Source organism: Protopterus annectens, chromosome 12.part0, assembly GCF_019279795.1.
Source record: "Protopterus annectens isolate FY-2018-M chromosome 12.part0, PAN1.0, whole genome shotgun sequence".
NCBI classification, from domain to species: domain Eukaryota; kingdom Metazoa; phylum Chordata; order Ceratodontiformes; family Protopteridae; genus Protopterus; species Protopterus annectens.
The window spans coordinates 291,393,672-291,418,196 of NC_056746.1; the positions used below are offsets into that span (position 1 = coordinate 291,393,672).

The 24,525-nt window shown below is 40.0% G+C and overlaps 2 protein-coding genes across 4 annotated transcripts in view; one reads left to right on the plus strand and one right to left on the minus strand.

Annotated features, from left to right (window-relative positions):
- The window catches only part of PTCD1 (pentatricopeptide repeat domain 1), a 465,981-nt gene extending 461,645 nt beyond the window's left edge, over nucleotides 1–4,336 (minus strand). The window contains exon 1 of one of the 3 annotated variants that reach the window (XM_044089358.1): nucleotides 4,231–4,336. Coding sequence is in view for 1 of the 3 variants with exons in the window: in XM_044089361.1 (XP_043945296.1) it covers nucleotides 4,231–4,238 (8 nt within the window). In the remaining 2 variants the exon portion in view is untranslated. The remainder of the gene's footprint in view (nucleotides 1–4,230) is intronic. The other 2 variants (XM_044089361.1, XM_044089359.1) reach the window with 2 other exon arrangements.
- A 63-nt stretch (nucleotides 4,337–4,399) lies between these two features.
- Nucleotides 4,400–24,525, plus strand: part of CPSF4 (cleavage and polyadenylation specific factor 4) — an 878,803-nt gene continuing 858,677 nt past the window's right edge. Inside the window, exon 1 of the mRNA XM_044089362.1 lies at nucleotides 4,400–4,632. Within this exon, the coding sequence (XP_043945297.1) occupies nucleotides 4,530–4,632 (103 nt within the window). The 5' untranslated portion in view covers nucleotides 4,400–4,529. The remainder of the gene's footprint in view (nucleotides 4,633–24,525) is intronic.

Genomic DNA, 24,525 nt, shown 5'->3' on the forward strand with positions numbered 1-24,525 from the left:
ATTGGCATTGCCTGAGGCTGTGGCGACCCCTAACCGGGAAAAGCCGAAAGACATTAGTTTTAGTATGTGCTGTTTGTGTTTAGTGATGGAAAGTGGGGTGGCAGTGTGTGTGCAAGTGATTGTGGGTTATGTTTAGAGTAATGGCTTGGTAGAGGAATACCTTTAGTGTTGTGTGTATAATGTGGTTGTGTGGTTTAGTGCCTTTTTAATGGGTATTGATAAGGAAGGGTTTTTCATAAAATAATGCACATGCCATTATAGCCAATAATGTATATTGCCATTATGAGCAATGAAATAACTCCTTAAAATGGAGAACATTGACATCTGTGCAGTGACAGTGACCTGGCTCAAAGCTCCAGAGAGCACCCCTGCATTACCAGGCTGTAATTCATACCACACCTTTCGGCCACCAAACACGGACCAAAACACTAAAGTTGGAGGCGTGTCCACATTCATTAGGGATATCCAGACCTCCAAGCTAGTTGCTCAGCATAATGCATCAGAGATTATTCAAGTTCAACTAATTCTGGGCAAAACTGCAATCCAGAGTGTAGTTTGCTACAGACCCCCCACCATGCCCTAGGATTCCCACTCCTCTTTTCTTGATACACTGGAAAATATTAAGGTACAACCCAACACTCTAATAATGGGTGATTTCAACTGCCCTACCATTAACTGGGAAAACTACTCATGTACCTTCTCTTTTGCTCAACGTTTTCTGGAAATCCTCAATTCCAACGTTTTGGATCAACTTATCCACACCCCCACCAGAGGCAGCAATATCCTAGACCTGGTCATCACCCAACATGGGTGACCGGTGTTCCACGCCAGAGGTCAGCTCTTCGTTGGTCAGATCCGACCACAAGCTAATTACCCTACACATCCACATCCCGCTCCCACCCTCCATTCGGAAAACAACCATAAAAAATTTCTCCAAAGCCAACTTCACGACACCCATGCAGATGGACAATAGAGGTACGACTGCTGAATCCTACACAAATGCACTTTATAAGCACTTACACGAGTGCATGTATCGTGCTATCCCTAACAGAACCAAGATGCTATCCTCCAAAAAAAGGAAGCCAGTCTGGTGGTCTTCTGTCATAAACAAACTCTACAACAGAAGAAAGAAACTGTTGCAAAAAAGAGTAAAATCCCACGATTGGAGGAAGTCCCTGGTCAGCCTCAGTAAGAAGCTGAGATCCCTCATAAAATCCTCCAAAGCTAGTTATGAAAACAAAGATAACCACAAAGCATTCTATAGCTATGTCAAAAATCTCAATGGCAACACTCAGATCTGCTCGGAGTTACAACACAATGACACTAAATATACAGAACCAACTGATATTGCCAACATCCTGGCAGATAGGTTCAGTGCTAACTTTACCCCCCTCTCACCCCCTAAAGGGCCCATTTTTATACTGGAAGAATGCAAAGTTCCTGTAATCACGGCTGCACAGGTAAAAACTTCACTCTCCAAAGCCAAGAACACAGCATCCATGGGACATGACAACATCCCAGGCTGACTTCTACATGAACTACAGAATGAACTGGCACCCCACATAAGTACCATGTTCAGTCATAGCCTCACCTCAGGCTTTGTGCCCAGTGAATGGCGCACAGCGACAGTTATCCCACTCCACAAAGGGGGGGGGAGCCACAACAGACCCCGGGAACTACCGCCCCATTAGCCTGATGAGCCTCGTCTGCAAGGCCATGGAACGTATCCTCATGGAACTCATAAACAAAGATATTGGAGATCTCCAAACCCTGGACCCCACACAGTTTGGGTTTGTAAAAGGCAGATCATGTCTCCTAAACCTGACAGACTTCTTTGAAGTAGTCACCAAAGCCATAGATGAGGGTAAGGTAAACTAGGTATAAATCCCTATGTCACAAGATGGGATGCCAACTGGCTTACTGAAAGAACCCACACTGTGAAAGTAGCAGATACAAATCAGACTTCAGACCAGTGACAAGTGGAGTACCACAGGGTTCAGTCCTGGGTCCTCTCCTGTTTGGTATCTAACTCTCTGAAGTACAAGCTAACACAGAAGGTCTTTGGCTAACTAAATCTGCAGATGACTGCAAACTAGGAGCCATAATTGAAACTCCTAACTTTGTGGACATCCTACAAAAGGGCCTCACTGAGACAGATGCCTGGTATCAAAGACATGGTCTCAAGCTCAATGCCAAAAAGTGCATTGTCATCCCCTTTGGTAAAAATTCTGTACCCATGAACTACCACATAGGCAGTAGTCTACTTAACACCGAAAGTGTAATAAGAGACCTTGCGACACAGGTGGACAGTAGTCTCTCCTTTGATAATCACATCGGCAAAGTGGTCAGGAAATCCTTCTACGTGGCACACCTCATCACAAAATGTTTCTCATCCAGAAAAAAAGAGGTCATTGTTCCCCTCTACTCATCACTCATTAGACCCATTATAGAGTACAACGCCCCTTTTGGTATGTACCTCACAAGACATCTACAACAACTGGAAAGGCCGCAAAAATACCTCACAAAGAGGATTACTGGCCTCAAACAGATACCTTACGCAGACCGTCTCAAAAAACTCCAGCTTTACTCCGTCGCATATCGCCTACTCAGAGGTGATCTCTGCCTAACATACAAAGCTATGTCAAACCCAGAGCTGTTGGACATGCTCCACTTAAAGAAATCCCTCCGAGCTACACGCTCTAGAGACCTAAACCTTGTCACCACAATAAACAGAACATGCTGGAGGGATAGATTCCTGTCCTAGAGACTTGCCATACTCTGGAACAGACTACCTATGTCAAACAGAGCTCCTCATTAGCACTCTTCAAGAAAAATCTTGATGATTGGATAGGTAATAGGAAACTCACCCCGGAGATCACGTCTGTGGTTCTGCTTGACAGTGACACAGGAAAATAATTTTCTTGGGTGGCGAAAGCCAGGGTACATTTTTGGCTAGGCTTGTATAGGCCCTAGAGCCAATACCCTAGTACCTACCTATGGCTGAAAACAGGGGCACAGGTAACCCTCACAAAGAAGGTGGTGAGAAAAATGCATCGACACTCTGACCTTCTCCCATATCTTACACATTTCTGTGCAGCCACAGTTTACTCTCTCTTTCAGCCTCTTCCTCACACCCTTATCTAAAGCTCAGAGTAATCCGAGTAAAATCCATTCCTACAGCTTGTTTACGCCTTGAATACATCATCATGTCTTTGCATTCTTGCACCCCCCGCCCCCAATGTAAACCACACAGCGACATGCACACTGTCGATTAACAACATCGTAACCTGGATTTTCTTTAGTTTCTCTACATGAAATGGTGAGGACCACAGCCAGAATTTTAATCCCTCTGGAAAAGTGCAGCACCACGTAGCTGAAACCCTCGTGGTCTGACCACTCTATTAACTTCCACTCTCTTTCTAGCCTGGGGTCCTGACTATCCCAGTAGTCCCCTAGTAACAAATTCAGATCCCAAATGAGTAAAACCATTTGCCTTCTACTCCGCTCTATTATTCTTTCGCACAGAGTCGTACTTCTCCCTTGATGTCCCTGGAAGCAGTTCGCTGTATTGATTCAACTAATCCCCTCTTCTAAGGTAAGTGCTGGGCATTTAGCCTAGTTTTCCAACTCTGCCCACTCGTTTACCCCATTTTTGCCTTGGGGTCTTTACTGATCTCACACCTCGGATTCCCCCTTTATACAGAATACTGCTACATTTCCATCTCTCTCTTGCTTCTCTGCCAACTATGAACAAACAGCAATAATAGCACATGCAGTCTAAAAGAAACATCCATATAATTATGGGCACCTCACTGCATCATAGATAAAAGTACGTAAGCTAATTATACACAGGTAGTCGCTTTTATCATGCCTGTCATGCCATTATGAGCAATTAAATAACTAAAGTGGTTATGAAACAGCTAATTTGTTATAATTGTCAATACCAAATAGGCAGCAAGCAAACAAAACAAAATACACAATAGCAAACTTAAAATGGAAACACAACGCAGATGGATATGAAACACAGCGGTTTGCCCTCATGTCAGAGATCGATAATTTGTGATATCAACAGCAAGTTTCCACGAAGGGCAACGCATTTGAGATCTAAACTGTAAACGTATAACAAACTAGTATTAAACACAGGAAAAACATGCGCCGCTCTTCTAACTCTTTTAGAACTTAAACAGTAGTCACAGCGCCCAGTTCCTTGTTTAAATCAACATTACTTACATCATCATGTGTTTACCTTCAAAACTACACTTTTTCACATATTTTAAAGCATGTCAACGTCAGGCGTAATAATCTATCACCACAGCGATCGACTACATCGACTTTCCAAAAGGATACTTAGAACGGGGCGCTAAGGCGTTTGTGGATGTGAGGTGAAAGGTTGTAGGTTAATTCCCGGCATGCTTCAATTGAAACCAGTTACTTGCGAAAACGAGTGAAGACGTTTTATTTTGGGAGGGGGTTATTCATTTTATATGTTTTTATTATTATTATTATATAACGTGTTGTATTGATTGAAGATGCAAGAACTAATAGCCTGTGTAGATCACATCAAGTTTGATTTGGAGATCGCTGTAGAACAGCAATTAGGGGCTCAACCTCTACCCTTTCCTGGCATGGACAGTGAGTGTCAGCTGAGTCAGAATCGTTTTAGTTTGAACTTAGTGTTTAGCTTGATTACGTCATGTGATGTACTTTATTATTACCTTTATTTGTTTTAGAGCATTGCTACCCATTTGAGGCTAAAGACAATAAATAAGTCTGAAATATGAAAACTTCCAAGGGGGAGTTGCGTTTCTTTGATTTTAAATGTTTATTATTTGATAAAAATATTTACTCTGTGTCTGGTGTCATGGTTTAAAATATTTGCTCTAATCGATTATATTTGGTCTTGATAGGTCAAATATATATACACATATATATGTGTATATATATATATATATATATATATATATATATATATATATATATGGGTGTGGAAGTACTCGATCGCTCTAAATCGTGTTTTAAAAGCTTAGTTGTTTTTAATGTTACGTTTTTTGTTTATTTATCCTTTTCAGTGGGGTGAGCAGTAGTTGCATTGTACATTTGAAATAGCTTGTTAGGGCAAGTGTTTGTTATAAACTTGTAATGTTAAATTAGACAGTTATTGTGCAGTGCTTATAGTTATATGTGTGTTAAACGATGTTGCGGAAATTCTATATTATTTGGGGAGATATTAATTTGAGATTTTGTATTCTAAGTGTGGGAACGTGAAGTAGTTCTGGTACTTTATTCATTGGGATTTCGTTCATTTGTCTGCATATTATCATTAGGGATGTTTACTTTCAAAAGTACAGTACTGTTTTCTGCTTGGTATTAAGAGGGCTGCGGTTTTAAATTACTAGTGTACCTCTCCGTACAGAACACTTTATGAATGCATTGTTTAATTTTTCTCTGTTACGTTCCACTCATTTTTATTTCCGTTGCTTCGCGAATATTTTTTTTTTGAAGGTTGGCTTGTAGTAGTTATTTGTAGAATTACATGTCTGTACATTTGTACAGTTTTCGGTTGTGTGTTTTAAATTTGTAATGTTGCATTTAAATAGCGACTTTTTAGTTAACTTGTAAATTAAACCTCAAACGTGGTGCTTTTCATTGTACAGAAAGTGATTGCAGTGTAGCAAGACTTGCGTGGTAAGTGTTTGACACTGTGTAGGGGAAAATAATTCCCCGTCTATGGAAGTGCTAGTTATTATAAAATGTTGTATTTGAGAAACAATTTCTTGTGCTGTGAGAGAGAGTTTTAGTGCAACCGTTTTGGTAATGTAGTTCAGTTCATTTGCGTTTTGGTACTTTTTAATGCTTTATGATTTGAGATTATAGGATCATAGGAGGTTATTAGGCTAATTGCCCTGGGGCCCTTACAAGCCTAGCCAAGAGTTTATTCCCAAAAATAAATGTCAGTCGGTACCTGTTGCCCCTCTCAATGAGGGACATAGGTGGAACCCCTTGGACAAATTTGTGGTTTCCCATCCATTTTGTCAAGGCTGCACTTGAAGAGGGTCAACGATATGCTCTGTTTGAGGTGTATGGGAAGTCTATTTCAGAGACTGGGCAGCCTCTGCGAGACAAACCTGTTTCTCCAGCAGGTTTTGTTGATGTTGCATATTGGATTCAGGCCTTTTGAGCGGGTGGTGCGTGAGGAGTTAGACTTACGAATATGGAGCATCATTAGTAGGGCAGGGTCTGAGATTGCCTTGTAGGCGAGATGCATCCCTAAGCAAGCTGCACGATACTGAGTAGAGTGATAGTGATTTGAGGCTGTCTGTGTAGGACGGGTGTTGGAGACCATGGATTTTCTTTGCGAGGTATTTCAGTGGCCCTTCCAGTTGATGCAGATGTTTGGAGAGGTACATCCTAAACGGGGCATTCTACTCTATTATTGGTCTAATGAGAGAGGAGTATAGAGAGGGCATAAGCATAACCCCTGTTTTTCTGGATGCAATCCCTTTACTTATGAGATGAACCAACTAAAAGGCTTTTCTGACCACTGCCGCTACATGATGGTCGAATGTGAGCTTATCAACCTTGGCACCCAGATCTCTTGTACAGGTTGTGTGCTTAGGGGGTTACCGTTGCTGTGGTAATTAGAAGGGGTCGTGTTTTTGCCAAATGATATGATGGTACATTTTTGCATTTAGTTTAAGGCCTTGGCTTTGGCACCAGTCATTAGTTGCTGTGAGACCCTCTTGCAGTATGTTAACATTGTTTGGAGAGTCGATGACAGCACTCAACTTAGTCGTCTGCAAAATTGGTTAGCCGCAGGCTATGAGAAATAGATGCCAAACAGTAGGGATCCCAGGACAGATCCCTGGGGAATTCCACTAGTGACAGGGCTGTTACTGTAGGTGGAGGTGCCTATCTTGATTTTGAGGGTCCTGTCAGTGAGTCCTTTGGCCACCCACCCGATGAGACAGGGATTTATGCCAAGCTGTTAGCTTTTTGATGATACCCGAGTCTGGGATTGTGTAAAAGGCTTTGGCCAAGTCAAAGTAAGGTGTATGCACTGGCTTTCCTTCATCCAGGGCCTTGGTGACAGTCTCAAAGAAGTCAACCAGGTTCAACAGGTAAGATCTGCCTTGACAAATCCGAACTGGGTGAGGTCAAGTGCTTGGGGATTGCCTATGTCTGTGTTTGAGATCCATAATAATACACTCCATGGCTTTGCAGATCAGACTTGTCAAACTGTGGGGCAGTAGTTCCTATGGTCAGTAGTGGCTCCACCTTTTGTGCAAGGGGATGACAATGGCAGTTCTCCACTCTGCTGGAATGAAGCCTGTACTTAGACTGTGGTTGAATAGGGTGCACAATGGCAAAGCCAGTTCTTGTTGGAGATGGTGGAGAATACATTCTGGGATACTGTCAGGTCCCATGGAAGCTGTGTTTATTGCCTTGAATAGGGCCTGCAACACTTGATCTATGGAGATGTGAGGTGCTGGACAAATATTAGGGATGTCAAAAGGTGCTTTTGGGAGGGTCAGGGGGGGTGAAGTTTCTGCTGAGCCTATCTGCTAGCGGGTTGGCTAAGTCAACAGGATCAGTGTAAGTGATACTGTTGAGTACTAATTCAGTACAAACCTGGTCTTTACTACAGAGGTTCTTGATGTAACTGAAGAAGACGTTATGGTTTCCCTTTGTTTTAGAGGCTAGTTTCGATTCATAATTGGCCTGTCATATGTAATTATGTTCCAGCTTGGTTGACATAAGAAATAATATAAATGGTTTATGCATGTTGTGTGATATCAGAAAAGTACTGTTGTAAAAGTGTGAGTAAGATATTTATGCAGGTACATTTGCAAAGCTGTTTGTTGTGCATGTGGTTTTTATATGTTTGCTTTAGGTGCTAAAAATAAAATTTGTTGCACATTTTTGGGTGGGCTCATAAGTTTAGTCTTGCCTAATTATGCAGAGTGTTTGATTAAAACTTTAAATTATGTGAAGCATTTATAATAGTTAATATGCAAGTAATATTTTGAAGGTAACATGAAATGTAGACATATGCAGGTCTAGTCGTAGTCTTTTGTTGATCTAAACATTTCCATTTTAACTGTTTTGCACCCCAGCCCAATGTTTTTTAAATTTGTTCTGTTTTTTTTGTTCCCAAAATCCAGCCAGAAAGATAAGTCCATATTCTCCCAGTGGAACATGGTTAGTGTCACAGTTTAATTTAGGAGCTGGCGTCTTATGGAATGAAGTGGCTAACTGCCTATCTCCTATCCCAGAGGCAAGGCTTGGAGAAGTTCAATGCCTTTGTGCCTTCTGGTGGAGAATAGGCTCCTGAAAGTATGGAGAGTGGCAACAACATTGTTTATGCTGTTTTGATAACTTGGTAGGTGTGCTGGTCAGCTAACCCTTTTTGGCCACAGGTTGGGCTCTAGTGGAGCAACAGTAAGACAACATTACAATACAGTGGACAAAACTGGTCTTTTGGGTAAAGAAAATCACAGCTATGGAGAACTGTTACTGCATGTTTATGTAGGTGAATAAAATAATCCTACCCTGGAACAAATAGTTGAAACCCTGACAAGGGGAACAAACATTCTGGATCTTTTCCTCGCCAACATGTCAAACAGATGCACTCTCAGACCCTCATTAGTTGACACTGACCACAAGTCGGTCACTTTCAGGTTGGCACTAACACCAGAACTCAGGGTGATTTCAGACGAAAAAGCTTCAGCAAAACATACTATACCCTCCTAGGTGAAGGTATAAATGCATTCCAAGCCACACCCCAAGTTGGATGTGATAACTACACCAAAGCTTACACTAAAGTTCTGTGCAATCGCTTGCATAAGTGTATAAACTCATCCGTACCAGAAAGAGTCCGTCAGAGCCCTAAGTAAAAACAAGCTGCCTTGGACATCTGGCATCAACAAACTTTACAATAAACCCAAAAAGTTGCTGTCCAAGAAAACAAAGGCAAGGTCCCAACAATGGAAAAGCACCCCCCTCAGCCTCCACAGGCAAATAGGACAACTTGTCAAATCCTCCAAGGGCTCATTTTGAGAGAAACTTGGCAAATACAACCAAGAGTAACAGGCCTTTTACAGCTACATATGTAACCTAAAGGATAGGATCCAAACGTGCAGAACTAGTGACAAATGGTATCACACATACTGACCGGACCCCACAGAGATGGCAAACGTGCTAGTGGATAGGTTTGGTGAAATCTTTACTCCCTTATCCCCTCCTAACTTGCAACAAGCCTTCCCCCACCCTATATATCTGATGAGCAGGTCCTCAAAGCCTTGGTAAAGACAAAAAAAAGCCTCTGAACCAGACTATATTCTAGGCTGTCTTCTAAACATGCTAGAACATGAACTAGCAGCAACGCTGAGTATCCTTTTCAGTCATAGCCTAACCACAGGGTTTGTTCTTGTGGAATGGAGAACAGCAGCAGTTATTCCCCTACACAAAGGTGACCTAGTTACAGACCCATAAGCCTGACCAGCCTCCTCTGTAAGGCCATGGAACGTATTGTTATGGACCTCATAAATGTAGACATAAGTGACATCCAAACTCTGGATCCTACCCAATTTGCCTTCGTGAAGGGCAGATCCTGCCTGTTAAATCTGGTGGATTTCTTTGAAAATGTGACCAAGGCTATAGACAAGGGCAGATCTATGCACACAGCATACCTCAACATGGTAAAGCCTTCTGGCACAGTCCCACATTCAAGCATTACTGATAAACTTGACAAACTGAATGCATGTAAATCCCTCCATTGTAAGATGGGTTGCCAACTGGCTTACAAACTGGACACCTGCTGTAAAAGTGGGTGACTCCACATCAACCAGCAGAGCTGTTACCAGTACGGTGCTGCAGGGGTCAGTGCTGGGTCCTCTGCTTTTTGGTAAGTTCAAGTCAAAACTAAGGTGTGGCTGACCAAGTTTGCAGATGACTGCAAACAAGGTGCAATCATTGGATCCCCAAATGATGTCTGTATACTCCAGGAGGATCTCACACAGACCAACGACTGGTGTATTAGTCACAGTCTCAAACTGAATGCAAAGAAATGCATCATCATTCCCTTTGGCACAATGTCCCCTCACTCTATCATAACAACAATACGTTAAGCACCCATGAAGTGGCAAGGGGCCTGGGATCACAAGTTGACTATGACCTTAATTTCGACCACCATGTGTCTACTGTAGTAAGGAAGGCTTTCGACATAGCACACTTGATTAGTAAAGGCATCGCCTCGAGAGCAAAAGAAGTTATAACCCCCCTGTACTTGGCACTTATCCGTCCCATAATTTCCCTGTTTGCTATGTACCATTCTAAGCACCTGTGGTAATTAGAGAGATCTCAGAGGTTTCTAACAAATAAGATCAAGGGGTTCCAGCATGTGCCTTACACAGACCGACTAAAGTCCTTGTCATTATATTCTGTATCGTATAGACTTTTTAGGGGAGACTTATGCCTGGCCTCCAGAGCAATCCAAGATGCAAACCTAATGAACTTGCTGTATATCCGTAAATCGAATGGAACCAGGGCTACCTGTTCCAGGGACCTAAATATGGCCTGCAACTTAAATAGGACATGCTGGAGGGATATATTATCTCCCAGCGACTGCTGCATCTTTGGAACAGGCTACCAATTAAAGTGAAACAGTGCACCTTTGTGACACTGTTCAAGAGGAACCTGGATGAGTGGATGGGGCACTGTCATTTCTTACTGGGGATAGAGCCCACAAGTCTCTTGGATATGGACAGTCATCACTAAATGCAGTCTTTGGTTCTGGCTAACATTTCTGTGGTATTATGTTGGGATGACATGGCCAGGATTAAAATGACCTCCGGGTCGATAGCCTAGTAATCTGTTTTGATCCTATGGACTTGAGTTTAAATAATCAATATTAGTTTGAATGTTAAAAATATATGTATTTTTATATATGTTAGAGTAAAGGCAAAGGGTTGTTAGTCTCTGTCACAAACTCAAATACACACCTTTTAAATAGATGTTTTTTATTTTTTTCAGTTTGATTTTGAAGGAAATTTTTTTTTTTTTTTTTTTTTTTTTAAACATGGGAGGAAGTTGCATGGTTTAGGCGCTAGCTTACTGAATGATCTTTCCCTAGTGGTTGAACTAACTTGTAGTCTGATCAGTGTAATAACTTCATTTTCCTTTCTGTGCATGTGATTGTGGCCTTGGGATGCATTTTGATTGAGGGAGACAATATTCTAAAAGGGGTAGCTGCTGGAAAGTAGAGTAGCTTTATTCTAAATGGGTAGTCCATTGAAATTTCTTGAAGTTCACAGTGGGTATATGTCTAGGTTGTCTGACTGTATTAACTGAAGTAAGGTCACTGTTTAAATTGTTTACAAAATGGAACAAGAGGAGGTTTTAATACAGATCTGTGGTACTTCAGTATGAATGGTACCATGGTCTGTAAAGAAATTAAATACTTAAAATGTTCTGTTTACTAGATAGTTTTTAAGCCAGTTTAGGGTATTGGTAACAGTTAATTTTACTTCGCCTGTTAATTTGAAGGGATTTATTCATCTTTTCTAATACTCTGTCATATCCTCAAAAGGTTGTTTTTGAACAGAGATCAGTGCTTGACTCTGTATAGTGCAGTGATGTAACTAAAGCCTGAAGCCATGTTATTGATTACACAGCTGGCCATAGTTATGCAGTCAGACTTACCACATCTTTTTCATGTAGTTTGGTTAAGGGGCATAAGTTAGCAACTGGCTTGTAACTTTTTGACTTTTGTCTTTGTGGACATTTTGGGTAAGGTCGGGCCAAGGGCATTAGGGCTTCAGTGTTTCAAAAAGGTGCAGGAAGTGTGCTGTTTTGATAGTGAAAGATTGTAAATGTGACTTGGTGTTTGATATTCGATACTACACTTGTAGTATCTAGCAGCTTTAATCATTTTTGATGTCCTTCGATGTTAGTTTTTTTAACGTAAGTAGTAGGACTATATGTAGTGAGTTGGTATATTTCTGAGAGATTGTTTACTGTATGGTTAGGAGTGTGTTTGGTTGGAAGTCTGATTGCTAGCCCAGTTATGGTAGTGAATAGGAATGGTCTATAGTTTTGACAATCCCTTGGCATGGTAGCTGTGAAACTTTTATGTGCATGTGTGTGTGCCTGTGCACGTTTGCACATATTTCTTCAAATGTCCAGTAGTTCACTTTTGTAATGGGGGATGCTGGTGCAGCTCACTTATCACTATTCTGTGGAAGTGGCTCACATGAACCACAATTGTAGACATGACTCTGTCCTGCAGAGTACTTCCACTAGCCATTCCCATTGTCATGGATTTTGATATGCCACTGTCTGCTCTTGGCTGCTCTTCCAGGATGCCTTCATCATTTTCTGCATCTCTTTCATTGGATTCTTAGAGTCCTGGGGCAGCAAGAAAGCTACTTCAGAGCTCATCTCCTTGAAAGAGGAAGGGGCCATCCAACAAAGAGCTATGTCTTGGTACTTGGTACAGATGCCAGGGAGAACAGCTGGAAACTCCAGGGGGTTAGAGAGCGAGAAAATGAGAGTGAAGTCACTAACTATTTAAAAAACAACTTTTAATACATCTTAATAAATTCTGGCTTTGCTCTTGTACCAACCCAGACTAGCCTGTTGGCATCCTTAACTCTATCATAAACTTTTCTTATCCACTTGGATTTCATCTTCTACTTCAACTGAGATATTACCCCTATTTGTTGTAAATATTACATAACTCATTATAGCAAAAACACAAAAATTTTTTTTTTTTTTTTTTTTTTTATTATCTACCATGGTTCAAAACTACCTTTTATATACTTTATGATCTGATACCTTATTATATTGTTTTGCTAGGATTGTTCTGATTAGTTAAAATCTATAATATTTGTATGTTCATTTTTTTTACCTTTGTATAATTACATTTGTACTATGTCTTGTTATGTATTTCCAATACTGTTTTTAACCTCTGGAGCTTTTCTCCCCGGGCCTCCACTGAAAATGGACATTAATCCAGCTGGACTAGCCCGGTCAACAAATGTAAAATAAAATAAAAATAAAATAAATAAATAAACTTGTTCGATCCTCAGCTGGGGTGCCTTCTGTGCGGAGTCTGCATGTCCTCCCTGTGGTCGCGTGGGTTTCCTCCGGGTGCTCCGGTTTCCTCCCACATCCCAAAGACATGCTGCAGGTGGATTGGATACTCTAAATTGGCCCTAGGTGTGCGTGTGAGTGTGCCTTCTGTGGAAGGTTGGGCGCCGGGCTGGCAACTCGACACCGTAAAACTCTACTGCCATTCAATGTGCGGACAAGGTGATCCGCTGTGGCGACCCCTAACCGGGAAAAAGCCGAAAGAAGAAGAATAAGAAGAATACCACAGTTGATATCATGTTATTTTATTCACTGCTCTCTTTCCCCAGCCACATTTGTGGATAACCTCCTGCTGATCCCCAGTTTTCTTGTCTGCCCAGTATCTCCATTCTGGAAATTTTTGGAAATGTTCCCTTACTCGGTGGGCATACTACTTCTAATTCTACCTTTTGGTAATCCATACTTAGAAGAACTGATGGAGTTATTGTCTTAGAACCAGGATCTGTTATTAATGAGAGGCAAGTCAAGATCCCCAACTGTGAGCTTGGCTTATGCAATGATGTCAACACGCCTAATGAGTGCATCTGCCCGCCAAGTGCTCAATAATGTTTCTCCCTCTTTAGAGAGATGGTGCCAGATATTGCAAAGATGGCAAGAGTCCCTAAACCCTCTCTGTGTGTACAATAGCATTCTCATATGGTGCTTCATCTTGCCCCTTCTACTAGTGCCAGAGTCTGTTCCCAGTCACTGGTGGAAGAAATGGATAACCCTGCCTTTGCCAGATGGCTGACACATTTAGTCCATTATTTGCTGTAAGAAAGTGTCCCTTTTTTTTTTTTTTTGTGAGATTTATGATGTAGACCTTATACGTTTTTTCATTTTTTACCCCTTGCTACCCTTGGCTATGATAAAAAGTCTATTTTTCTGCTTGCAGTATTCCAGATGCTGTTTTTCAGATCAGTGTCCATAAAACAATAGTTTATATTTCTGCTAGTAAAATTTAAATGTATTTTATTAGCTCTCCCTGCTTCCTTGCATTTCTTCTGATTTGAAAATCCTCAGGTTATGTCCCTTTTTTGCTTATTTCCATGATAGTTGTGCACTTTTCGTACTGCTTATAAGCATTTTATTTCTGTTTTTTTCAGATAAGCCAAATTCTTTCTCTTCATAATACTCCCTTTTATTTGTCAGTTCTTTTGCAAGTCTGTTAACCACTTGACCTATTTGTTCCCTTGTCACTGAGGGTGAGTGTCAGCTGAGAGTGGCCATCCTTTAGGCAACTACCAGTAGGGGCAGCACAGGGGTGCACAGATAGCATTGTGGCCTCACAGCAAGAGGTCCCCCGTTCGATTCTCAGCTGAGGTGTCTTGTGTGGAGTCTGCATGTCCTCTGTGTTCCCTTGGGTGCTCCAGTTTCCCCCCAGATTTCAAAGACATGCAGTAGGTGGATTGGACACACTAAATTGGCCATAGGTGTGTGTGCATGGCAGTGTGTGGTGTGGAAGAATAACCATGCCAGGGCTAGCCATCTGACGGTGTAAACCTTGGCTGTAGATGATTATCACTGTTGAAGTGACACCTCAACCCCATGTGTGCAACAAACATGAGGAAAAGGGGATTGTGGATGGGGTGGTGGTTTGAGGTCTTCTTTTTTTTTTTTTTTTTTTTTTTTTTTGGCCCCAGTCCCTTTGCACATGCTAATTCTCAAAGGGGGGGGGGGCATGCAGTGGGCTGTCTGCTCTGAACATGCTCTCATTTCTATACAGGATGTCAGCAACAGCCCTCTTCTCTAATCTCGTCTCTGCTTGAGAAGCAGCACCATCCCTGTGTGCTACTACCAACCAGGGCAATCCTCTCCCTCCCTGCCTGCTACAGTGCCTAGGCTAGTAATTGGGGCTTCATCCTCTGCCAGTCGGGCACTTTTTACATTTAGTGTATGTCAGAAGTTTAATAAATATATTTTTAATTTAAGTAGGTAACACTCCAAGATATAATCTCCTGTTTTTCTTTGGAGCTGAGGAACAATAGTTAATAAACTGCTTAGAGTCAAACTTTGTGTGTCTGGAGGCTTTAGTAATTAATTGCCCAACACTACAGGATGAAGCTCCTTATCAGCTCATGGCCTTTAATTCTTGCAGATATGTTCACAGTTGATGAAACTGGTGCGAATGAACTAAATAAAGGTGGCCTAATGGTAAAGGTGGTTGCCTTACAAACACAAGTACAGGGTTTGAGTCTCATAAGGGATAATTGGCTAGGCTCAAAATGGCTCACAAGGGCAGTTAGCCTAGTAGTAATCTATGAACCTCTATAAGCTGCCGGCTCGTGTAAAAGTATGTGGTCAGATGATTTTACTATGTGCTTTCAGGGCTAGAAAAATGTTAAATATTATAATATTCTGATTGAAAGTAAAGTAAGAAATTGTGCATATTTTTGTCTGGCTTTTGTGTTTAGCCAGTGTGCAGAGTTTGTAGTTTGGATGACAATGCCATTAGAATTGATTAGTATGAGTATTTTTGCTCGTGGAATTTTATTTCTGAAGAAAGAATTAAACATTTTTAAAATGTCAAAAGTATGTAGACTGTGAAAATCTTCAGTTTTGACTTTCATCTGGTGTGATGATCACTGTCACTGTTTAGCATACTGCACGTTGTACTGAACTCTATAATACCCTGGTATTAAATCTTCTTCCTGGAAACTGAGCTACATTCCATACTGTCTGAAAAACTGCTTTTAGGCACACCACTTTGTTACTCATTTCAAGACTAATTTGTATTGACCGGCTTTGTTCTTTTATTTATCTATTGACATTTGATTACCAGGAATGTCTGTCTGGGTAGGAAAAGTTCCAAAGTATTACAAAATATTTTAAGAGTAATGTTTTAATTTTTATTAGGGAGGTCTGTTTGTGTGGATGTGGGGTGGGTGTTGGTGAGAATGTTAAAGGTAAAGGAAGGGAGGACAAATGATAGAGCCTTCTGGTACACCTGTGGTGATTGGGAAGTATGGAGAGAGGGTGGAGTGCCATTTTTACCGAAAAGGGTTGGTTGAGAGAGACCTAATGAGCTAATTTGAAATAGAAGTTTTCTGCGACAAACTGTGTCAAAGGTTTAGAGAAGTCTAGAAATAAATAAACTAGTTTGCCATTGTTTCTAGCTTTATTGATAGTATCTATGTAGGCTAGAAGTGCAGTGTTAGTACTGTCGGAAGGACAGAAGCCATGTTGTATGGGACCAGGAGTTCCTCTAGTATGAAATAGTTTAACGATTGTTTTCAAACACATTTTTTTCCAAGTATTTTGGAGAAGAAGATAAGATTGCTATAGGTTTAAAGTTAGTGTCTGTTGAATTTCTTCTTTTGTACGGAGGGATAATTTGTGACTTTTTCCAGAGGGAGAGGGAATGTGGGATTCTTGGATAGACTGACTTATAAGGATTGAGAGAGGCTAGTCTATGCCATCAGCTGCTATTTTAACATATTCATTTAGAAGATCATTAGCTGAAGTAGAACATGGTTTGAGTATATGAGGAAAGTGCTTTCCTAAAATGTAGGCTGTAAATTCAGTTTGTGCCAGGTCCACTGATTTGCTCACTTGTGTGTCTTTCAGTTTTGTACTATTTTTAATGGCTAAGCACAGTTGTGGAAACCACGGCTATCTAGTGTTTCAAAACAAAATCTTCGTATTTAGCATCTTATTAGTTTTAACTTTCATTTTTGTAAGATTTGGAAAAATGTATGGTTGCATTTTATGTGGCAGGCTTTATTCACTGCAGGATTGTGGTACAACAGCTTTTTGGCCATTGGACTTTAGTTCTGGAAGCTCTGTGTGTGTGTGTGTGTATGTAATATATATTTAAAAAATGATTAGTACTTTTTTAATGTGAATCTGTCCAGAGCTTCTGACTGTCCCAAAAGCTGCCATATTTGGACAGATTGAGTGTAGCATTCATTTCAACATAACTTGCAAATACATGTCAAGATTCTTTCATATTGGTCTTTTTGTACAAGAAAGAATTCCTAAGGTTTTGTTTTAGGATCTGTCCTTTTTTTATATTTTTCTATCAGATGTATATCGGGTTCTCATTTTAAGCAATATTATTTAGATATTTAAGTTTTATTTGGTTATCACTATATGTCTGGGATAAAATTCAATATTCCTGTATGGTGTCTATCACTTTTCTTATTGAGAATTTCCTTGGCACTTTAATTTCATTCATTAGTTTTGTGATTACTGAGTTACCTAATTAAGGGAATGGGTTATCCTTACCTATTCCTGCTGTATTGGATGTAAGGAAAGAAGCTGATTCCAGATAAGATGCAATTTGGTAGCAGGATTCTGGTAATTCAGAATGCTTGCATTACAAATTTGGATGTAACCAAAATTGTAAGAAATGCTAATAGAATGTTTGGAATAAGTACACTTCATCTTTTGTTTCTGCAGATATGATGCACAGGATTATAAATGGTTTGCCAATCATAACCTGGTGTTCAATACATAGATGCCAAGAAATTCAGCTTAAATTTAAGGTTATGATCGATGAACCAATCCTAATTCTTTGTAGTGCATTGCACATTGTCTGATTCTGGGTTTCAAAGCCATAAAACACTTTGGTAAGTGCTGTCGGAGAGGTAGTTTAACCCAATCCATTACATTTATACTTGTCTTTGTTCATATGTTTCTGTTCCTCATAAAATCCGTTTTTGGAGAAATCACTGAGGATTGATATTACTAAATGATCGCACATGTTTAAGTTTTAAAGTTCATATATCCTTCAGGTAATCGATGCTTTAATGCCTGGCGTTAGACCCGACCTTAACGGAAGCAGGGGGTGCTTAACATCTGTTAAGGTCGGGTCGCATGCCACTCTGACGCTTAACTGGTTTGCATTTTTCCAAATATTTGAGTGCTATCAGTGTGGTGCATGCATTGCAAAGTTGATTGAGCTGCTTACTCACTTAGCATGCCTCCCCCCCCTTTTTTTGTAGTATAGTTCTTGCTTCTGCTCATATCCAGTGTTTGATTTAACTGGATTGGAGTAGGTTCAGAAGAAAAATTCATAAGGTGCCTGTAGCATGACTGAAGGTTGACTTATGGGAACAGTATTGAGGGTATATAATTCTAAAATACAAATTTCTTGACAAAAACACTATCTTTTGCTGTTCCTGTACCTTTTTACTGTTCTCAAGTGTGAGTTCTGTATCCTCTTGAGCATTTTGCCCTCTGATAGGAATTATTATTTTGCAAGTTTTGTAACGTTAAGTTTGAAGCACAAGTTATTTTTTTTTTTTTTTTAGTCATAACTGAAGAATTAACCAAAGAAAGAATGTCTAGTGGTTTTTAGTTTGTTTTGCTTTTGGGGTAAATGTGTTGTGTTACACACAGGTGGATATAAGGAGTACATTTCCTTTAACTTTCAGATCATACTTCTGTTCAAGTATCATCCTCTGCATTTTGGAGGTGTTTCATACAAGACCCTTAATACTCTATACTAACTACCACGCATACTCTTCTGTATGGTAACGGCTTCTTTACCATTATGACTGGCATCTACATGCATCACAACTTTTTAATTTGTATCGTCACATGTGTCTTCAACTCTTAAGATTCATTTTTCAACAAAAGTGCTAATTTTTGTTTTAATTGGCAGATGTCAAAAATGGTTGTGAATTGGCTGTTTAAAACTTCAGTGTGAGTCTATTCTGTTGAGCTGCACTTCAGGTTGAAAAGTTAAGTACAGGTTTTTGCTGTTCATAATTTTTGACCCCCCCCCCCCCCAAATTTAGTAGTAACAGGTGCACTGGTGCCACTGATAGTTCTGTGTTGCCAATGGAGTATGCAAGGCTGTGAATGTTTTTTTTGTATTGATTCTTCTTTCTTTTAGGAGATGAGAAATTTAGAATGTGTGTCTAAATTAATCAGGCTTCATATCTAAAGTGTTAAAAAAAAAAGTCTGGAAAAATGGGACTTAAGGCAATTACATGTTGGTCACATTCTGCACTGAGCTTCATTTTATATTTAAGTGTAGAGTGCCAGTTTTGGGTACATTTTGTACCCAACTTTATTTCTCTGAAACTTTTGCTAGGAATTCTTTAAGGCATTAGAAAAAGGTGTTGGGGGTGAAATGGCTTTGTATACAAAATTACCATTTGAAAGGTTTGTTTGTCAGTGAGAGAGTGAAATGTTGCTTTTATATTTGGTTTCTGTTGGGGACAGAGTAGGTTTGACTTCTTTTCATGGTAGAAAATGCAGCGTGTCCAGAATAAGTCTACTGAATTTTTATATCTGAAGTAAAAAAAAAAAAAAAAAAAGTTCTCTGTATTTCTCCCGAATAGTGGAGTTTTCTGATAGTGGGTCTAGGGTTTCCGCCCCCAAATTTAAGACTGCTATTCAGTGATGCATGTTACAAGAAGGTAAAGTTACGTACATATCTTTACATCTTAAAAACTAAATACATTCTGTAGCTTGAGTGTTGTGATATATATTTTGAGAAGTTTCCTTTAAAACTTCAAACTGTTTGAGATACTGTCCTGTATTGCTAGCTACTGTCAGCAAGCATACTTTGCCATTTGACTGCTCGTTTTTTGTTTTCCACTATGATTTATTATGGACAAATAGATATGAAACTTGTTTTCTGGCTGACAGATTTGACATCTAACCATATCAGTAGTGTTTTTATGAAATTAGAACTAAAAGTAGTATTTAGAAAAGTTTTTTGTCTTGTTCTTTTTTGTCATCTGTGCATGCTGACCATTAAGCCTTTCCCTACTGGATTTGAACCCGTTTGCTCTCTTAGATGTGGGGGAGGGGAGGGTTCGTTGAATCAGAGGTAAGAGTCCTCTAGAAGGACAGCCATGAAGGTTGCCTGTGACCTTTACTGGCATCTTGGCTACGAGGGTATTTATCATGAAGGCTCGCCATCCATTCCTAGAGACTGGTGATCCTAGTCACCAGAGAGGCTCGCAATGCTTTCCATGTGCAGCTACATAGTTTCTTGCACTTGCAGTGAATGCTGCTCCTCCTTTTGTGGGTTCCTGGCAATGTGCCACTGGCTCCACTTTGCCCCCCCCCATGATTGGCCAGCCTGTCTTGTTCTGCTGACTCTGTCAGATGCCTGAGATGCTAATCTAACTCTTGAGCTGGGCAACTGTCAGGGCTACATCGTCTACACCAGTGGAGGTGGTTTAGAAAATATATTTATTCATGATTTTAAATGTTGTTGTTTAAATAAAACCGGTTCTACTTTTAGTTGTTCAGATAGCTGTGCATATATTTGATCTTGTCTTGCTTTCTTTCTCTTAGATCTGTTGGGTCATATATTGCTGTATATTGTTGGCTATCCATTTGTCTTATGTTGAGCATGTTATGTAGTACCTGGAAGCAGTATAGACGGTTTTGTAAGTGGTCAGTTGTAGGCCAGAACTCAGTTTTTTTTAAGTGTAGCTTCATGGACTTTTCAGAGTAGTGAATTAAAAAAAAAACTGGACTGAATTCTGAAATGATTGGGGTACTACAGTGGAGGGATTCTACCATCTATAAAGACTTACTCATAGGTGGTATGGTGTTGGGATTTACTTAGTATGATGTCATACCTGGGAGGGGGTGAAGTATTATGCAGCATTCATTAGCTGCTCCTGATGTAGTGCCTACCCCTCACTCGTACACCATGAGCAGCTAATGAAATTCACAAACATTCAGTGTGAATCATTCCCAAGCCCATGTCTCTCCTCTACTTGGCGTGGGAACAATTTCCCCAAGTTGGACGAGCTGGAATAAGTTTAGTCATCTTTTATGTTCCTAAATAAAATACTTGGGCAAAATTGATTGGTGGTATGTCAGCCATGGAACAACTGTATTTAATTCGGGGGTTTAATTACACACCCACTGTTTTTGTCAGATCATGCCCCAGTAATAAAAAAGCAGAAAGTGGAGAAGTATTGATGATTCCCCACTTTATCTTATTGGAACAAGGTTTCATATATTGGCTTAAACAAAGATTGCATGTTGCAACAATGAAACTGGTGGGGGAGAAGGACAATGTAGCAGAAAAGGCTTAAATGTTGAGTTACCATCAAGTCTAAAGACTTAACAGGTGGAGGATCAGAGGGGACCAAATAAAGTAAAAGAACTTCAGTTCAAAAATATTGAAGAGTAGGAAAGGAAAAGGGAATAGCAACAGGCTAGACACTCAGCAGAGGAACATTTGGAGACTTGAACTGAATGTAGGAAAGCAGCATTGGTGAAAGTGTTCTTTGATCTTTAACCCAATGGATGCTAAGCTACTGGTTCAAAGATCAAGATAAATAGAAGCAGAGCAAACTGTTGTGCGTCTTGGGTATTCAGGAACAAGACTGGTAAATATCGATACAGGGGAGATATTGGAAATATTGAGGGATGTACCTTGAGAATTTATATGTATGAGAAGAAAAAGTGGGAATTAATTAAATTGAGAATGAAATGATTGAAGGATGTCAGTGATTGGAAAAGGGGGGGGCATAACTGGTGAAATAAAGGCAACACTAAGAAGTCAGGGAGTGGAGAAGATCTCCAGTTCCAATGGGATTTCATTAGATGTATGGTGACTAAATCAAACTTGTAATCATTTGCAACCCATTAGACTTTTTAGTGAAAGGGCAGCCACGGTGGTGCAGTGGTTAGCGTTGCCGCCTCGCAGCAAGAGGTTCTCCGGTTCGATTCTCGGCTGGGGTGCCTTCTGTGGGGAGTCTGCATGTCCTCCCTGTGGTTGCGTGGGTTTCCTCCGGGTGCTCCGGTTTCCTCCCATATCCCAAAGACATGCAGTAGGTGGCTTGGACACTCTCTAAATTGGCCCTATGTGTGTGTGTGTGTGCCTTCTGTGGAAGGTTGGGCGCCGGGCTGGCAACTCGACACTGTAAAACTCCACTGCCAGTCATGAGCGGACAAGGTGATCCGCTGTGGCGACCCCTAACTGGGAAAAGCCAAAAGAAGAACTAGATGAATAATTTATTTACTCTTGGAAGACACCTAAAGAATGAAAAACTGACCTGGGAGCATATAGACAAATATGTATCCAAAATCATGATTATATAAAATATTTGACCATATTGGCCAAGAGACTCTCAGGATTGCTATCCCTCATTAAGGTTTTACATCTGCATGGCTTCAGTGAAGGTTGACAGATGTTTGATTATACAAGTAAGACATTTATGATATGGGGTGATGTGTTACGTATGGGCAGCTCTTTGATGTTCTTTGGATTAGATGTGAAGAAAGCATTTGATAGAGTGGGATATTTTTAAAGGAAATATTAGCGGCTTTTGGATTGACAGTTTTTTTTAATATATGTGGAAGCTGTGGCATTGGTAAAAGGAAATGAAATTCTCTCTGAGTTTTATACAGATGTACAGAGTGGCCCACTTTTCCTTCTTGTAACAGATTAGACAATTTAATGTACAAGGCTATAATTTGGTATGGGTAACAGGGAAACAATGGCTTTGTTTGCAGACTGCTTGTATGGTACTAAACCATAACAAGACCTACATAATCTTCTGAAATTAAAAAAGATTTTGGAATTTAGCTGGGTAATTAATTACAATTCAACTTCTGATCTGCATCAGGGGTTCCCTTTCTTATGGGGGCACTTTCAGTCGATGTTCCCAAATATTTCATTTGGTAACAGATTAGATGTGTGGAGTGAGATGGGCAGGTGGCAGTAGATGTGCAGAGTGAGACAAAAACAGAATACAAACATTGAGGTAATGGAGCATATTGACAATGGGTAAAGATGTCCAAGTGTGTTCTATTAAAATGTTTTTGGCTCTTCTATACGTAGAGGTGAAGAGGAAAATGGAGTAAGATATTGCAGGTAGAACAAGGAAGGTTGTCTCTGGAACTAAAGGGGAACTATGAAGCTGCACAATTCGGGCTGTTGTAGTTTCTGCGGAATGGTAGGTGTAACACAAGATGGAAAGAATCTGCGGAATGGTAGGTGTAACACAAGATGGAAAGAAACTGCATATAGGCAAGTGGTTTATTACTGAATCTGGGTTAGTGCTAGGTTGTTGGCGTCAACCCATTCGTAATGGAGTTGAGAAGTGAACAAAGGGAAATATTGCCAGTCTGATTGGGTGCAGCAGAAGACACTGAAGATAGTAAGGGGCGGGTGTCAAGAGAGTGGTTAAAATGAAATAGGAACCAACATTTTGGGAACAGATGATGAAAGGGAAGAGAAAATTAAAATGAAGAGACGCCGAGATAATGTTTAATTGAAAATGATCACTTAGAATTTTTAGGGCTAATGTCCGAGATGAAGCAAAATAAGAGAGCGATGGAGACAGTGGGTGAAAAGCCTCATATTGTGCAGTTTCTGATAGAGCCTCGAACTAATAAAGCATCTAGAGAAAGATCACATAAATACTATTAGATTAATTGTAAAGGACAGTTGGACAAGTTGGGTAAGATGCTAAATTAAATGTGCCACTAAAGATCGGTGAGAAAAAATCTTTGTCTCAAAGACATGCAACTAAATCACAAAAATTTAGATTTGATTGGGTGTGTCTGGGCAAGTATTTTTATACTTCAGGCAGGATTCAGAAAATATTTCCTTTTGCTGACCATAAATGTTGGTAATAAGGATGTAAGGGGAGACTGGGCCATGTTAGTTGGAGTTGCTTTAGGTTGGAGGTTTTCAGACAAGACATGCATTTGTAGTTTGAGCGTTACTAGAGGTGAAGCAGTGATGCCGAACAAGGAGGTGTTTATCAACCGGGGCAATGATTTTATAATAAGAAATGTCCATTACAAAGCTAGTAACATTTTCAGTGTAGTAGTTTAAAAAGGGGGGTATTACTAGGAAATGAAAATGGAAGCAAAGTCACGTGACTGTTGAAGCAAGACCAGTCATGCAATATGTTAAAGAATTAAGAGAGGGCTATAAGGATAACAGATTAACCATAAACAAGTGGAGTGTGTTGGACTTAAACTTTCCACATAATTATTTTAAATACATCAAATGATCTGTTGATAAAAAGGCAAGACAAATGTAACGTAAATTGGAGTATAGTGGTGAAAAGTATAAGCTGCAGTTTGAGAGTCTGTTAACAGATGCTCAAACAACGGGAGTTAGAACATTTAGCCCTACTGTTTGTATATATATATTTTTTACTGTTGTCATGGTTATTTATATTCTTGTTTCACCTTGTTGTTTGTGTACGTATAGAGTCTTGGTCAAAAAGAATTACTCATTTATACCATTTGTCCCATGTTTCCTGAAATTATCTAGGAGTAATGTGTAACAGATGGTTCAAAGAATACAAATACTGAATATAACAAAACGTGAGAGACTATAAATGCTAGTTTAGGTTTAGGACCATTGCATAAAATAATTTAGGATTGCATAGAAGTAAAAATGTTGATGTATGCATAGAAAATTTAGTGGCAAGTTATGTTTTCTTAGTGTTT